We start from the raw sequence: 18,414 nt of genomic DNA on the forward strand, positions 1-18,414 counted from the left end.
GCTACCATGGTTATGAACTTGGTGAAGTTGGTTCTGGTGGTAGTTGTCTTGTTCGTCAGGGAAAGGATGAGTTGGGTATCATCGGCATAGGAGAGGGAGATTAGGTCTTGTGATCGGATAATGTTGGTAAGTTTATGCAATTCGAGCCGGCATGACAGATTCATCACACTCAGAACAAGCATTGGCATAGGCATTAGGTCTCGCCCCTGAGACCTTATAAGTGTTTAGCTATGCAGTACATTATCCTGGCTGCTGTGCAACCAGGGACTGAAGAGCTATACAATTGCTACACACTGGATTATGTAGTCTAATTCAGGAATACAAGATTGCCTCAGGAATCAGTTATTGACACATTCACCAGTGCAATGCACTCTGAGATTTCACATGTACCACCAGCGCACTTCAGTCAGAGGTGTTGCAGGTGCCACCACGCACTTCACACGGAGATCTCACATGTACAACCAGTGCACTGCAGTCAGACAGGTCTCAGGCACCACTGTGCACTGTACTTAGAGATTTTCTGCTTTCAGAAATGTCACAAGCACCCACAACCTGCCATAATGTGAAAAATCAGAAATCCCCCAAAATTGCCCTGGTATCGCAAATGCCATAAGGAGACATAACAAGATGGCGGACTGATTAAACACTCTCTGCTGGCATCTGCTTTACGTGTTTGGGAAGTATGTAGGTCTCTTGTGTTACATGCCATGCACGGAATTCCCAGACAGCAGCTACTTGGATTGCGTGGGTAATAAGGTTACAAATATTTTCTGGTATATACGTTCACCTCCCTCCCCTAGCAAAGCAATAGCCCTAAAATATGTAAAGATATACAATGCAAAAGGCTAATGAAGTCATAATGCAATAGGTTTGAAAAAACATGAGTATATTATATGCACACATTGTCTGAATTGATTTTTTAAAAAACATGTGGCAGGTTAGGGTGACAAAATGGTGTGCATGCAGTTTGGTGCTAATAGTGAGGGTAAGGGCAGACTGTCTTAATGCACCTTAACTATGTGCGAATTACTAAAATTAAGATGGCATAGTGATTATTTATGCATTTGTATGGTGTAGAGTTTGCATGTGGTTACGTTATTAAATACCTGCTTTGCTTTCGGAGCATCCCCCAAATGTAAACAGAGAAGTAGTCTTTAACCCCTTGCATGCCCGCCCCTTTCCCCGCCCAGTGCCTCGCTTTGTATTAGCGGGCGGAGTTCATGACGAGCTGGACTCGTCATGGGCACAGCGCCACCGCAGCCCATGACGAGTCCAGCTCGTCATGGGCACTGAAGGGGTTCAACTCAAAGTTACAATAAAAAGATCCAGATACTGTCCTGTTAACAGCACGTCAAACGAGTGCTGCATCTGGGATACACCTGATAAGTAATGTATCCCAGATGCAGCACTCGTTTGACGTGCTGTTAACAGGACAGTATCTGGATCTTTTTATTGTAACTTTGAGTTTGGTATAGGATTATGTGTGCTTGAAAAAATGCACATTTGCATTGTGTTTTGCTTCTTATGCGGCATATTATTGAGAGCGTGCTTGTGATTTTGTTGCTGTGTATTTATATTGTAATTGTCTCATTCGGTGAAAAGAGACAGGCTGCCAGAATGTAAGCTGTTTGGTAGGCGCGGACACCATGTTGTCTAGGCAGTGAAGAGGGTGCGACAAGGAGGGAGGGGTAACTGAGGAGAACTGAATGGGCTCTGGTTAAGAACTGAAAGCATAGCTATATAGATCGCTATCGTTCTTCCACACAACATATGAGCTTTGTTTGAATGCAGTGAAGTGTAAATTCCTTCAGCGTGCGTGTATAGTTTCAATGTACCAATGCAGCTACTACGTTTTAATAAAGAAAAAAGAAAAATACATATTTCAAATAAAGTGTCAATGCCATCAACGTGCTTGTTTAGTTTTAGTGCACCAATCCAGCAACAAAGTGTTAAAAAGGTAAAATAAAGAAAAACGAACCTCGCACGAAAACCTTCCATAAAGCACCAGAGTCGGTTTTCTTAGTGCCCACTAAAACTAAGCGACAAACAAACCAAAGGAAAACAGAAACCGAACAAGAAACGCCGTGCTTTCTCCCCCCCCCCAAAAAAAGTCCCAAAAAAAGTGCCTAGTGTCACGCCGCCTGTGAAGCCTCCAGTCTGCGCGTGCACATCTTGTCCCTTTTGTCCCACCACGTGCACATCGGAATCGTATTGATTCCAAAAGGTCCTCGCCATGCGAGACATAAAAAGAGGCATTACTTCTTGAGCCTGCATGATATAAATTCATCACACTCAGAAAAAGAGTAACTACTTCTCGAGCCGGCATGACGGATTCATCACACTCAGAACAAGCATTTGCAATGCAATAGGTCTCGCATTTACGCGAGTTTGAGCTATTGACTTTGCAAATGGCAATGCATTTTATTCTGTTTTTCGTTTTTAAAACATAAATAAAAGGCATTGTCATTTGCAATGTCAATAGCTCAAACTCGCATAAATGCGAGACCTATTGCATTGCAAATGCTAACCGCTGTCCTGCAGTTCCCCCGGGGCACAAGCAGGCATCCACTTCTGTCAGGACAGCTGATCGCAGCAAAAAGACAGAAGTGGATGCCTGCTTGTGCCCCAGGGGGACTGACATAAAAAAAAAACGCAAAGTGGCATTTTGCTGCTATGGCAACAAAATGCCACAGTCCACAGTCCCACGTACACGCGCATGCTGTTTGCAATAGACAAATGGCGAGAGCAGCCATCTTTGTCCATTGCCGACGCGTGCATGAGAGCCCTCGCAGAATTGATTCCAAAAGGAGCTCTACTGGCTAGCGCAGCACATGCGCTGCTTTCGCCAGGCGAGACCTAAAAACAGGCAAATCTCCCGAGCTGGCATGACATACATTCATCAAACACAGAAAGAAAAACATTACTTCTCGAGTGGGCATAACACAGATTTAAAACACTCAGAAAAAGAGGCATTACTTCTCGAGCCGGCATGACACAGATTCATCACACTCAGAAAATGAGGCATTACTTCTCAAGCTGGCACGACAAGGACAGATTCATCACAATCAGAAAAAGAGGCATTACTTCTCGAGCTGGCATGACACATTCATCAAACACAGAAAGAAAGGCATTACTTCTCGAGCGGGCATGACATACATTCATCAAACACAGAAAGAAAGGCATTACTTCTTGAGCTGGTGGGACATGAATTTGTCCATCACACTCAGAAAAAGAGCATTACTTCTCGTACTGGCACGCCATGGACAGATTTCTGAAACTCTCAGAGAAGCCAGTGTCAGATTCCTCCAACTCTCACAAATGCAATGTACTCTTTATCTAATTAAGTCCCACTGTGCCAGATTCCACTCACCTTCAGGGCAAAGAACTTGATGAACTTGTCCAGGTCCTTCCTGTCCTGGGCATTGAGATCACTGTCCATGGCATCAGGAAATCTATATGGAAGCAAGCAGAATAATATTCTCATCCACAGAGCAATCAATGGTTTACAGCATCACAATGTGTAGGGTTCCACCAGACCGACACTGAGGGACATGCTAGTCTTCTGTAACACACTTCTCGATACTAGCTTGGCCTCCATCAACTTTTCACAACAAAGCTTCATGTGTTGGCCACAAGGCAATCGCTATAGCTCCAGTGACAAAAGAAGCAGAGCAATGGGCCCTCATGCAAGCAAAAAAAGAAAAGAAATGAATCAAAGGCAGCCGGAATACAGTGCAGTGAGTCCCCGAGAACCATGGGCCCCTGTGCCACTGCACCTGCTGCATCATTCACATCAACACCGCTGTCAGCTCCTGTTTGATACTGTGATATTACCAACTCAAAATAGCCATTTACGGAACTATCAACACTTTGAATTACTGACCAAGCCCTTTCTCCTTGCCTTCCCAGCTTGCTCTACTACCCCCGAGTGTTCCCAGCAATGCCTGGCTCCTCTTACTGACAGACTAGTTTGCCTTTGGTAGCTATCCCCATTGTAGACTCAGTTTTTAGCTGCTATGATCTGATCACACCTCGGTGAACGGGCAGCCACTTAGCAGTGCCTTCAGTGACCCCAGATGGCCATAGGACTTTCTGCTCACCTGCTCCCTCTATAATCAATCAAATAATAATAAACAAATAGTTTTAGTTTACAGGCAAGTTTATCCTTTTGTTCTGAAGAAGTTGTGTCACCCCTGGGTTGCCTTCCCCCTGAACCTCCTCCACAACTCCCTTAGCAAGATGGCATACTACGCCAAGGAGGATTCTCAATGGGCTGATTATAATGATTATGCCGAGTTCGAAGAGGTTCCTTACGAGCACCAAATGGTGGAGCAGTTAGTAGAAACCCTGGATTCCCATGTACAGAGTTCAGTTAACAGGGCTTTGATTAAGGCTTTGCAACTCTTCACAAAACCCCTAAAATATTTTGGGAAACAAGTTTTCCATGAATCACTGGGTGACCCTCATTGCATTCCTTGGCAGAAATGTTATCCCAGATGGCATCTATTGTCCTCAAAGATCATGGCAATGGCGGCTCCCTCCCTTCTGGGCCTTCAGGAAATTCTTCCCTCTCAAACCTGGGGGAGGCGGAGGAGTCTTCTCCTGCCGCGCCAGAGACGTCAGATTCTGACCAAGACACCGAATTGCCTGATAGAGCAACAAAACACAAACGTACGATTCACAACGTGAGCTCTAAAAACCCTAATAAAAATCTGTTATTCGATCCAAAAAATTTCATTCATCCGAGGTAGACAGAATGGGTGCCTTACGTGGAGGTGGCTCATTACGTCCAAGAGAACCTCAGACAGGGTTTTGAGCGCGAAGTGCGCACTACTCTTAAATCAGAATGTTCTAGACCCTCCCTCCTAGGCAAGGTACCAGACACCCCAGAACTAGACCCCAATATGACAATCTTCCACAATAGGTTCGCCAAAGACCCCTAGAAGAACTGAGATGTAGCATGGAGAGGATGCCAAGATAAGCTATTGGACGTTTCTGGACCCCTCACAAAGATTCTTGATTTAGCGGTCAGAGCTCAAGACTCCAATACTCCCCTTGACCCAAGTGAAACATTGGAATGGGCACAAAGAGCCTTATGTTTTTTGAGCAACGCGAATTGCGCCTTTTAGACGGAGCGCAGAAGATCCTTCTTAATCAGAATAAGACCTTCCTTGCTAGCCCCTCTCCAATCTGCTAACAAATTAGCAATCGCGGCCTAACTTTTCCCCCACACTTTACTGTCTCTCTCCCCCCTTATAGGGCAGAAACGCTCTCAACTGGGTCACTCTCTTCCCCTCTAGGACAACTTATTACTCTGCCATCCCCCCGTCCGCCTTTCCCCTGTGGCTCCGACACTATGGAACGCTCCGGTAACTTCACCTATTCCATCACTTACCCCCCTAACCTATCAAAAAAAGCAGCGAAAAGCTTCAAACACAACCTATTAAAAGCTCATCCTGAAACCCCTATAACTGACCCCTACTTCTCAATGAACAAAGGGCTCATTAAGAACGATATCATCCTTTACACTAAAAGAAGAGCTCAATGGAGAAAGGCCTTTCTCGCTCTCTTCAGGGTATCGCGCATGAAGAAAACCGTGCACGGATTCACAATATCCATCCTTCCCTCCCTATTCTTTAACGCGGTAGCCACTATCAATATCTATCAAAACGGTATCATCCTCATCCAAGCATCCGACCATAACCTCAACTTGATTGATCACATTTTCCCTCGCATCAAGGAGAGAGTCACTCTTACGCTCCCCTCCTCTCCTTCCAATCGCTCCGATCATGTCAGCCCCCATCTGGATCCCGAGGTTAGCCAGAATGCCCTCCTGTCCTCATAAGCTTCTACTTTAGGTCCAGATCCCAACGACTCACCATCTAACGTCGCACTCCTACTTTTAACCCCCTCTCAACTCATCTCCACTTACCCTCTCACCACCTCCCCCACCCTTCCACCCCACACCCAATTCCTTTTATCACCCTGTCATCCCCTCCCACTCCATCACAGACCCAGGCAGTAACATAGCTCAATCAAACTCCTCTCCTTGCTCGTTTTCTCCCACCCTTCCTATACTCCCAGCCCCTTCCTTACACACGTCAGCCCCACCTTTACCCCGACTGTTCCGGGCCCTATTGTCTCTCTCTCCCCCCCTCACATCGCAACATCTCCCCCACCCCTCACCTTCACCCCCAACTCCTCCACTCAGTCCGTCAGCCCCTCCTACACCCTCATAGACTCCGGCACAGCCATATCTCACAATCCTCACCCTAAGCTATTTTTCTCACCCTCTCCCCTCTCCGATACTTCCAGTACTCTCCTTTGGCACGTCAGCCCCACCCTTACACCTACTGATCAGTGCGTAACCACCCCTCACGCCCCCCCTCTTAAGACTTCCTCACTTCCCCTTCCCGCTGACACCCATTCAGATAGAGCTATCTACCTCGTCCCCAAACTCAACCCCCCCCTTACAGGACATTGATTAGGCCACTACCCAGCTTTCCGACATGGCACACCCTTCCAATAAGGAAACTTTCACACCTGTCCTGAATCTTGACAAACTACTCTCAGCCCTCCAACAAATCAAATCAGACATCCGTACACTGCACGACCTTATTGTACAACAACCTAGACCCTTTCGTTATTCACAGGAACTCAGTTCTTCCACACCCCCCAAGACCGTAAGACGCACCCACCATCGTCGTGCATGCTCCCAGGCTAGGGGGCCTCCAAGCTGGAGCACTGTCCCGTACCCGAATGACATCTCACGCCCATTCAGGATGTTAAACCATCCATCCGACTCAGAATTAAAAGCGCTCCTTCACTCTTATGAGCTACCGCACCCTACACATAACGCTGGACCTCCAGCTATTGCACACACAGACTCCCGAATACCTGCTATACCTACCTACTCATACAGACCCACCAGACAACGCCAGAGGTATTGTTGAAAATAACCTTACTAGAACACCCCTCACAAGTGAAGCATCCATCAAGCAGAATCTAAGCTGTATCCTGCTGAACTGCAGATCCGCGTCTAGACACGCAGCTGATATAGCTGACCTACTTATTGCTAACGAACCAGACATTTTGATCCTGACGGAAACCTGGTTAAAGGAAACATATACCCCCATCATGGACATCCGGCTACCCCCTAACTATGACATCACCAGACTAGACAGAGCTGACAGACCAGGAGGTGGGTTAGCCTGCATTCACCAGATCAGCCTTACAGTTTCCATCTCTATTGCCCCTACGGTACCCTCCTGCGAATATCTTTGCTTAAACATAGCCAACAAAAACAAACAAATTTGCTCTCTACACACCTTCTACCACCCGCCCGGAGACAACCTAACATTCATAGAACACCTCATGGACATTCTAACGTCAAATGACAACCAACAAAATAAGCAAATCTTCTTGGGTGACTTCAACCTACACTGGGATGACGTGAACGACCCAGGGGTAAACAGCCTCAAAGCTTTCCTCGCTGACCTCAATCTTATCCAAATATGTAACAGCCCGACACACAACAAAGGTGCCACTCTAGACCTAATAATTTCCAAAGCTAGCGCCACTCAACTTGTCTCGATTCTCCCTTGCGACTGGTCTGACCATCATGTCATTTCTTTCCAAATCTTGGAAACGATTAAACGACGCCCAACACAACCCTTGAGAACTAAGACCTGGAAGAGAAACCTGAAAACGCCGGCTCTAACCTTATAGCATCAGTTAATTCGAACCACCTCCACCCCCCCCCCCCCCCAAAAGACCTCAAGGATGTTCAGGAGCGGACCAGTCACTACTTCCATTCCATGAACAACCTACTTGACAATATTGCCCCGCTTCAACTGAAAAGTACTTCTACAAAAGAGTCACACCCTGGTACGATGGGAGACTAAATGATGACAGACGCTCTCTCAGATTATTGGAACGTCGTTGGAGAGCTGACCCATCTATTCATCACCTCAAGCTTCTCAGATTCTCCAGAAACGCTTACTTTAGGAAGATCAGAAAAGCGAAAACCGTCTTCTTCAGATCACAACTAGACCGGGCCAGGATCCGCCCCAAAAAGCTTTTCGATCTTATCAAAGCTCAGACCAATAACCTTCCCAATCTCCCTAACATGATCCCACCCTCTCTTCCCAATTGTGACAAATTTTCCGCCTTCTTCGCGACCAAGACGGAATCCATTAAATCAGACCTACGAAAAGACCTCTTAGACATTGCAGACCGGAAAAAGAACCCAGCTCTGCCCATGGCAGAGGCTCAAGAAAATGACCTCCCAAAATTTAAACTAAAAAACAACGCAACTTGGTCCCACTTTAACACTTACAGTGAAGATCACATATTAAAGACGCTAACTTCTCTGAAACCCTCCAATCATTTCATAGACCCGCTACCGGCTAATTACCTAAAAGACTTCAGTCCCCTAGTTCTACCCCTCTGGACTAAGATCATCAACTCGTCTGTTCTGCTCGATTTTCCCGGCCTTCTTGTGAGGAACAATGATGGAATGTGACTTCAGTCTCTTATCATTCAAGTCTAAGGGTTAGAGTAGTGAATGGAGCCTATTTACTAGGCACTTCGACATGATCCTGTGCTCTTCCCCATAGATCAGGGCTTGCACACATAGCCTAGGGGATAGATTCGTTAGTATTAGGGATAACCTGTCCTGTAGTGAGGGTATTTCATGGAGCCGTGCTGAATTCAGGCCTGGTAGGCCTCAAACGGGAGGGACTCCATCTTTCTTTCTGCTCCGGCAGCTTGGGATGCTTCTAGGTCAAATGTAATGTTTTAGTTATGAGGTGTTATTCGCTTGGAGAGAACCGGTTCAGGCCGGCCCTTATCGAAGGATTGTATTTTTCTTCATGCCGAAGACACTACATCAGGCCGGCCGGCTGGGAACGTGTCCTTGGTACGGGGAGGTACAAGAATTTGGTGGGCGGCAGGTTACGGGCCGGAATTTTCCATGAGGAAACGCACCTCTATATTAGTGAAAGTCTGAGGCAGTTACATGTTCAGTCCGTAGGCGGCTTCTAGCCGTTAGCAGTAAAGCTACTACTTATTCCAGGGAAGACAGACGCCATCTTGAAGGCGGAGAAGAACCGAGAGACAGATACTCTCCTAGCAGAATAGCCAGAGAGGAGAGAGTAGCCGAGAAGGAAGAGGTCCCAGTGACTCGGAGAAGGGTGAAGAGAACAGCGCATAGTGGTGCAGACATGTATCCGTGACTGCGGAGGTGTGACTTCCAGGCGAGCCGAGGCACAGACGAGAAGGGAACCTAGATGACCACTGAGTGCAGGCTACATACTACTAAGGTGATATCGACCCTTTCTTATTAGAGTGTACAACTTAATCTTTCACTTTTCTTTGCAGGTTATGTGTTATATTGTAATGTTATGTGATTGCGTATGTAATGAGTAATAAAGTACCCAGTTTGTAGTGAACCAACATGTGCTGCGTGTTCTTGTATGAGAGGGTAGCCTATTCTTCTAGTCAGCTGCGGCTACATGAACAGATGTTAACCCTGATCAGGTAAGTGGTAACTGAATAAGGGAAAGAGGAGCCCCTCGAACCGGAGAACAGGCTATGCTCGAACTGGCAGTCCTTGTGTGATCTGATGAATAGTGAGACTGATTCCCTTTTTGTATGTTATGGTGATCATAGGATGAACTGTCGTATGAGACTGCCGTCTGGGTAGAGAGGTCTGGATTCGTATGGGATCGCGAGGCCGCCGATTGTGCTGAGACTGCAGTCTGGGTAGAGAGGTCTGGATTCGTATGGGATCGCGAGGCCGCCACTTGTGATACTGTCGTATGGGCAGAGAGGTCTGGATTCGTATGGGATCGCGAGGCCGCCGATTGTGCTGAGACTGCCGTCTAGGTAGAGAGGTCTGGATTCGTATGGGATCGCGAGGCCGCCACTTGTGATACTGCCGTCTGGGTAGAGAGGTCTGGATTCGTATGGGATCGCGAGGCCGCCACTTGTGATACTGTCGTATGGGCAGAGAGGTCTGGATCTGTATGGGATCGCGAGGCCGCCGATTATAAGAGGTCTTGGTATGTATAGTAGGAATTCCCTGTCCTTAGGTGGTAGATATATGTGGTTACCTATTGTAAATAGGCCCTAGGGAGGGGGTAACGTTCTGGCTGGGTTAGTGAGGCTCTGATGAGCGGGTTCTATCTGATCCGAAAACCCAAGCAGAACATTTGGCGTCACAAACCGTTTACGAAACCTGTGTGCGTTGTGGTTGTATCGTGTTTGCTTTCGGCGCGTGCGTGGTTTCGTTTGTATATTATTTATATATAATTGTGTGTGTAGTTTTTTTTCTTTTTCTCTTTCTCTTCTTTCTTTCTTTTCTCTTTTTCTTTCTTTTCCGAGATGTTTTCTAGAAAGTCGAAATCTACTTTTAAGTTGCCCGTTGATATTCCCGGCTGGGATTCAACGCCTTATGAAGCCTTAGCCCGTGAATGGGCTGATTCTACTGGTTTGAGTGAGAATTGGAATTCTTTTTTGGAGCTGGCGGAGCCGGCTAATGTGATTACTTGTTTACAGAAGGCGCCGGTTTCTAAGGGTGATGAGCTTCCCGTTTTGGGGCGCAGAGGTTGGATTGTTCTGTCTGCGTACAGGATTCTGCATGAGAGGTTGTTGAAGTTACAAAAATTGCATAAGGATGTGGAAGCGAATTTTGTTGAGATTCAGAATGCTCATACTTTGTTGCGGTGTCAAAATACATTGCTTGCTGACAAACTTGACACGTACCAAACTATTGCCGAGAGGGCGGCTGTGCGAATTGCTCGTTATAAATACAAGAATAGGCGTGGTCGGGTTTCGACGCGAAAGGTGCGTCTGGTCGTGGCGAAAGCCGGACTGGATTGGAATCCTGATGAATGGGATGGTAATATCTGGAACTCGAGTGATTCTCCTTCCTCGGGTGAGGAGTCTGCCAAGCGCGAGTCCTCTCGCTCCGGCCGTGATTGTAAGTCTGCTTCTTGCGCCTCTGATGGTGCACCCCGTGATTGCGCTCGTCCTTCGAGTGGGGTCGATGCTTCTTACACTGATTGTTCCTCTACGTGTACTGGTCGAGCTCCTTGTGATGCTCGTCCCGTGGTCTCGGTGCATCCAGTTTTTCGGCGGAAGTTGCAGCAGGCTCCCGGTGCTCCGAATGGTATTGCTTTAGACTCTTTGGAGGATTTTACTCAACAAGAAATTAGTGATATTTTGCAGCGATTTCGGCAGCGACCTGGTGAGACCTTACTCACATGGATGGTGCGCCTTTATGAACTGGGCGCTGCTGGCATTATGTTGGATGCTGGCGATTGTTTGAAGTTTTGTTCCTTGAGTTCGGATTCTACTGTACAGGATCATTTTCGTAACTTTAATGTTGGTGGTCAAATTTCTTTGCTTCAATTGGCGACTGAGGGTTGTAATCAAAAATATCCTACCGAGTCTGACTGGCCTGTGAATGACAAACCGTGGTATACTTTGCGCGATGCTGCACAACGTCTCAAAGAGGAGGTGATGAAAACGGCAATTTTTCTGAATACTGCTGACAGGTTGCTTGATGGTTTGTTGACATCTTCTGTGCGGAATCGTATTATTCGTTCTTCCCCTGTTGCTTATAAGCAGGTCATGATGACTTTATTGATTAATCAGACTGGTAACATATTGTCTATGGTGCTGGAATCGGTACGCCAACTCGGTGAGTTGGGTGAGTGGTTTAAACCTGAACGGCAATCCCGGCTTGACACTCGTACTCCTGGTGACAATAAACTTACTAGACGTGATATGTTTTTTGGTCTTATGGCCGATGGTGTGCGGAAGGAGGACATTGACGGTGAGACTACTTCTCGTTTGTGGGAAATGTTTCGCAAACGTGGCTTGGATCGAAAGGAGGGTGCCCGGCATGTTCGGACAACTGAGTGTGATCGTGGTTTTTCTGACGGTAGCGGTGATGACGACCGCCGTGGGCGCTCTGATCGTCGTGATGATCGACGTTATGTACGTGATTTGTCCCCCCGTAATGAGAGAGACAGGGAGAGAGAGGGGGAAAGAGAGAGGGGGAGAGATGATTATGTTAACAGCAGACGTAGAGATGATAGGGATCAATCCCCTGAGTTGAGAAGGAGAGAGGATCGACACAGATTGGCCGATCGAAACCCGCAGTACAATGCAGAGAACAGGAATCCATTTCGTAATGGAGATGGATATGAACAGGAGGTATCGATACCTGGGAAACGTGAGAGTCTTTATCCTGATTTATCCTGGTACACAGAACGCAGTAAAAATGACTAGGAAATAGGTCAAGCTCCAGTACACAGATGGGCTCACAGAGATAATAGACCCTATGTAGATATTGATATTTATTGGAGACATCGTAATGTCCAAAGGGCCCGAGCATTGGTAGATACAGGAGCGGAGGCCACTCTTATTCATGGAAAATCAAAGAAGTTTAAAGGTCAGCCTTTTACAATTACCGGATTAGGTGGAAAGGAAACTCCCGCAGTTCAAACTTTACTTGAAATGAGAATAGGTAGAATTCCTAGAAAAGAATACTCTGTATTAGTGGTACCACTCTTAGAATTCATAATTGGAATTGATATTTTGAAAGGAATGACTTTGCACTTAGATGATGGATGTTACCAATTTGGAACTAAACATTATATATCGTCCAGGCCTGTACGGGTTGGTCGTTTAAGAATGCCCCCCATAAAAGTTCCCCAGGCGACAAAAGTGGTTCGTCAGAAGCAGTATCGTATTCCAGGTGGTCATGAAGAGATTAGTACTACTATTCAGGAGTTGGTGGATGCAGGAGTTATAACACCAGTTACTTCTGCTTGGAATAATCCTGTTTGGCCTGTACGTAAGAGTGATAATTCTTGGCGCATGACTGTTGATTATCGAGAATTGAATAGACACACACCCTCTTTGACTGTTGCAGTACCGGATGTTATTACCCTAATTGAAAGAATACAAAAACATCCAGGTACATGGTATGCGTCCATTGATATTGCTAATGCTTTCTTTTCGATTCCGATTGCCCCTGAGTGTCAGGAACAATTCAGTTTTACGTGGAACGGGCGTCAGATGACGTTTAGAAGTCTTCCCCAGGGCTATGTGCATAGTCCTACGATATGTCACCGGCTGGTGGCAGAGCATTTGGCTGAGATACCGGTTCATCCGCAAATTCAGATATGTTACTATATTGATGATATTTTGATCCAAGGCGAAACAAGAGGAAGTTCAGACCCAATTGGACAGAGTCATTGAGTGCCTGCGTGAGAAAGGTTGGGAAATAAACCCGGATAAGTTACAAGGTCCGTCCCAGGCTGTGAAATTTTTGGGTATTAATTGGCATGAGGGGCACCGAGAAGTGATCCCTCAGGTTAAACAGAAAATTCTTGATTTTGCAGTTCCGAGGAATAGGAAAGAAGCCCAAAGCTTCATTGGTTTGTTTGGTTTTTGGCGCCAGCATATTCCTCATTTGAGTCAAATATTGGCCCCTTTGTACCAGGTCACTCGTAAAAAGAATGCATTTGAATGGGATAAACCACAGCAAGATGCGTTCAGTCTGGCAAAAGAAGCAATTCAGCATGCTCTGGATTTATGGCCTGTATGTGATGGTGATGTGGATTTGAATTTGTCTGTACAAGGCCTTTATGCGAATTGGAGTTTGTGGCAGAAACAAGGCAAGAGTAGAGTACCGTTAGGTTTCTGGACTAAAAAGTTACCTGATGCTGGTGAGCGTTACACCTTTTGAGAAACAGTTACTTGCATGTTATTGGGCTCTGGTGGATACCGAGCAATTGACTTTGGGACATGATATAGTTTTGCGACCTGAAATTCCTATCATGCAGTGGGTTATGAGTTCGCCGAAAACTCACCGAATTGGACACGCTCAAGAGGCGAGTGTGATTAAATGGAAATGGTATATACAAGACAGGGCACGTGTGGGACAAAAAGGAGTTGCATCTTTGCATGAGCAGGTGGCACGGGCGCCATCAACTGAGACTGAGAGTGAATGTTCCGTACCTTTAGTACAGGAGTCTCCTGTTAAGTGGGGTAGACCTTTTGATGATTTGTCCGCAGAGGACAGAAACCATGTCTGGTTTACGGATGGTTCAGCAAGGTTCATAGGGACGAAACGGCATTGGAAGGCGGTGTCCTATAATCCGATCACACAAAAATTGCTGAGTACAACTGGTGAGGGTAAGAGCAGTCAATTTGCTGAACTCTATGCTGTTTATCAAGTTCTGAAACAAGAGTTACCTGGCACATGTCATATTTTCACCGATTCTTGGTCTACTGCCAATGGGCTGGCAGTTTGGTTACCGACTTGGCATTCCCATAGTTGGAGAATCCATTCAAAAGAACTGTGGGGAAAAGAATTATGGCAGGAGATTTGGGAAATGCTCCCACAGAGTACTGTTACAATCTTCCATGTGGATGCTCATACCCCGATAGACTCTCTTGACAAATTCTTTCATAACATTGCAGATGAGAAATCTAAAATTGCTGAGGCAGTGGTGGACAGGCAAGATTCTGATTTTGCGGGATTGGCGAAATGGGCCCACCAGAAAGCAGGACACTTTGGAGAGAAAGCCACTAGCAGGTGGGCTGCTGATCGAGGAATTTATATTCCCCTAGATTTAATCAAAAATGTTATTCTACATTGTCCCATTTGTCAGCATATCAGGCAGCGCAAAGTGCCCCAAACTGTTAAAGTAATGTCAAGAAAAAATCTAAACAAATGTTTAGAAAAACAAGTGCACTACTCAGAGCCCAGGTGGGGCATATTGGTGTTAAACATAAATAAATAACGTACTATCACAAATGTTGTCTGGACAAATGAAACAGTTATTCAAGAGTGACACCAATTTTATAACATTTAAATCATCATAGTAGTTAATTCTCCATGCTTAAAACACAAATGAATGTCGAAGCTGAATCCATGTGTCCATATGGTATTTACTAAATAGCAAGAAAAAGTTAACAGAACAATGCTTCTTCTCAACGAGAATTCACAGTTTCGGAAGGCAAATCCCAATGCATTTCGGGCTTAAAACATAGCCCTTCGTCAGGGGAATCTCTAGAAACAAGCCATATATATATATATCAATTAAAAATATGTCACAAATTGCACTAGATTCAATTTCGCTGTACAAGGAAAGCGCAAGGGGATAACATTATAGTCATAACACCAGGAGTAAGGTACCACCACCACGGAAACCGAAAAAAGATATGGTGTAAATGCCTCAAAAGAATGTGTGTATTGGAGACAAATTAATACTCAAAACAGTGCCTTATAGATAGCTGCACAGACCCATTACCAGTTTAAAAACAGTACAACACCAACACCTCAAGAAACCAAATCATTGTGTCAGATTCGTAAAAACAGCGCATACCTGCAAAACTATGATGGGTAAACCACAAATGGTGTGCCAAAAGCACGACGTTACGTATGCAATTAACAATCCGGAAGTCGCACTGTAAAAAATACGTAAATTATACCAGAAACCTAATCGTAACAGCTCGTTTAAACAAGGGTATGAGTAACCAAGATACAAAGCTTACCCTGAAAACTCACACGAGTGAGATTGATCGAATGGTTAACCAACCAGAAGTATTTTAGTGCAGCCAACGTGTAAGCTCTGCAAAATAGCAAAACACGATTTTTAGCAAGCTAGTAAAAATCCAAGACCGCTTAAGGTCTAAAATGAAGACGACGTTAGCACTTACCAAATAAAGCTACGTTACACCTCAAATCGCCAACAACACTGGCTCTTCAAAAAAGCCGCCCGCGTCGGCGTGTTCTTAAGTGAGTATTGTAATAGAAACAGGACTAACGTCTCTCCCATACCAAACGGCCGCCATATTTAAAGGTTGAATACCAAACTAACTGGGTGTAACAATAAGAAATTCACAACAGAAATGCAACAAGTCAAGGATAAAGAAAAAGAAAAAGAATAGAACGGAAACAGCTGGTGCATGACCAATAATGTTTTACATCAAGTGGGGGTACAAATGCAACAAACTATAAGCATTATGCATAATTAATACATCAATAAATTGCATGAAAATTGATGGTGAACTTTTATAAAAAACAGGACAATTCAAACTTATCATTAAGCCCCTTTGGCAAGAGACTTTGCATGAACCAAATCCAATACGCTTCGCGCTGCAGCATAAACTTAGTCATATCTCTATCGGGACGTGGTATCACTTTCTCTAGAATACCAAATCGCAATTGTGAAATAGAATGCTTTTTTTCAAGCCAGTGTGCTGTCAGGGGTGAACTGGTGGTTTTAGTACGAATTCTGCTCTTGTGTTCAGTCATTCGAACCCGAATTGACCTTTCCGTTTTTCCAACATAAAACATCTCGCATGGACATTTAATGAAATATATGACATGGTGACTGTTGCAATTTGCATCAAAGTTAAGGATAATCTTTTTCCCTGTCCAGGGATGAGTTATGTACTTGCCAGTAACGGCATTATTGCAATGTGAGCAGTTCATACAAGTAGTCATACCTCTAAATGACATAGTAGGTTTGACAGAAGTCTGATTCAACATTTCCTTCAGGTTGTTGGACCTTTTATAAGCAAATAGTGGTTGCTCAGAAAAAAATTTACCAAAATCAGCTTCATTTTGGAGTAAATCCCAACGTTGTAGGATACTTTTTTTAATGTGGTGGGAGTTTCTAGAAAAAGTAGATACAAATACTTCCCGGCTAGAGGAAGCCGGTTTGTCCTGTTTGCAAAGAAGCGATTCACGACTTTTAGTCATTGCTCGACTTTCTGCATCATTCACCAGTGAGACTGATTCCCTTTTTGTATGTTATGGTGATCATAGGATGAACTGTCGTATGAGACTGCCGTCTGGGTAGAGAGGTCTGGATTCGTATGGGATTGCGAGGCCGCCGATTGTGCGGAGACTGCCGTCTGGGTAGAGAGGTCTGGATTCGTATGGGATCGCGAGGCCGCCACTTGTGATACTGTCGTATGGGCAGAGAGGTCTGGATTCGTATGGGATCGCGAGGCCGCCGATTGTGCTGAGACTGCCGTCTAGGTAGAGAGGTCTGGATTCGTATGGGATCGCGAGGCCGCCACTTGTGATACTGCCGTCTGGGTAGAGAGGTCTGGATTCGTATGGGATCGCGAGGCCGCCACTTGTGATACTGTCGTATGGACAGAGAGGTCTGGATTCGTATGGGATCGCGAGGCCGCCGATTGTGCTGAGACTGCCGTCTAGGTAGAGAGGTCTGGATTCGTATGGGATCGCGAGGCCGCCACTTGTGATACTGTCGTATGGGCAGAGAGGTCTGGATTCGTATGGGATCGCGAGGCCGCCACTTGTGATACTGTCGTATGGGCAGAGAGGTCTGGATTCGTATGGGATCGCGAGGCCGCCACTTGTGATACTGTCGTATGGGCAGAGAGGTCTGGATTCGTATGGGATCGCGAGGCCGCCGATTGTGCTGAGACTGCCGTCTAGGTAGAGAGGTCTGGATTCGTATGGGATCGCGAGGCCGCCACTTGTGATACTGCCGTCTGGGTAGAGAGGTCTGGATTCGTATGGGATCGCGAGGCCGCCACTTGTGATACTGTCGTATGGACAGAGAGGTCTGGATTCGTATGGGATCGCGAGGCCGCCGATTGTGCTGAGACTGCCGTCTAGGTAGAGAGGTCTGGATTCGTATGGGATCGCGAGGCCGCCACTTGTGATACTGTCGTATGGGCAGAGAGGTCTGGATTCGTATGGGATCGCGAGGCCGCCACTTGTGATACTGTCGTATGGGCAGAGAGGTCTGGATTCGTATGGGATCGCGAGGCCGCCACTTGTGATACTGTCGTATGGGCAGAGAGGTCTGGATCTGTATGGGATCGCGAGGCCGCCGATTATAAGAGGTCTTGGTATGTATAGTAGGAATTCCCTGTCCTTAGGTGGTAGATATATGTGGTTACCTATTGTAAATAGGCCCTAGGGAGGGGGTAACGTTCTGGCTGGGTTAGTGAGGCTCTGATGAGCGGGTTCTATCTGATCCGAAAACCCAAGCAGAACATTTGGCGTCACAAACCGTTTACGAAACCTGTGTGCGTTGTGGTTGTATCGTGTTTGCTTTCGGCGCGTGCGTGGTTTCGTTTGTATATTATTTATATATAATTGTGTGTGTAGTTTTTTTTCTTTTTCTCTTTCTCTTCTTTCTTTCTTTTCTCTTTTTCTTTCTTTTCCGAGATGTTTTCTAGAAAGTCGAAATCTACTTTTAAGTTGCCCGTTGATATTCCCGGCTGGGATTCAACGCCTTATGAAGCCTTAGCCCGTGAATGGGCTGATTCTACTGGTTTGAGTGAGAATTGGAATTCTTTTTTGGAGCTGGCGGAGCCGGCTAATGTGATTACTTGTTTACA

General features: G+C 45.8%; 1 protein-coding gene across 6 annotated transcripts in view; it reads right to left on the reverse strand.

The window, feature by feature from the left end:
* Positions 1–18,414, reverse strand: part of ATG13 (autophagy related 13) — a 487,446-nt gene that overhangs the window by 420,964 nt on the left and 48,068 nt on the right. For all 6 annotated transcript variants that reach the window (XM_085646672.1, XM_085646671.1, XM_085646670.1 and 3 more), the window contains exon 2: positions 3,371–3,452. In XM_085646672.1, coding sequence (XP_085502798.1) covers positions 3,371–3,439 — 69 coding nt within the window. In that variant the 5' untranslated portion in view covers positions 3,440–3,452. The remainder of the gene's footprint in view (positions 1–3,370; positions 3,453–18,414) is intronic.

This window comes from Triturus cristatus, chromosome 3_1, assembly GCF_964204655.1.
Source record: "Triturus cristatus chromosome 3_1, aTriCri1.1, whole genome shotgun sequence".
NCBI classification, from domain to species: domain Eukaryota; kingdom Metazoa; phylum Chordata; class Amphibia; order Caudata; family Salamandridae; genus Triturus; species Triturus cristatus.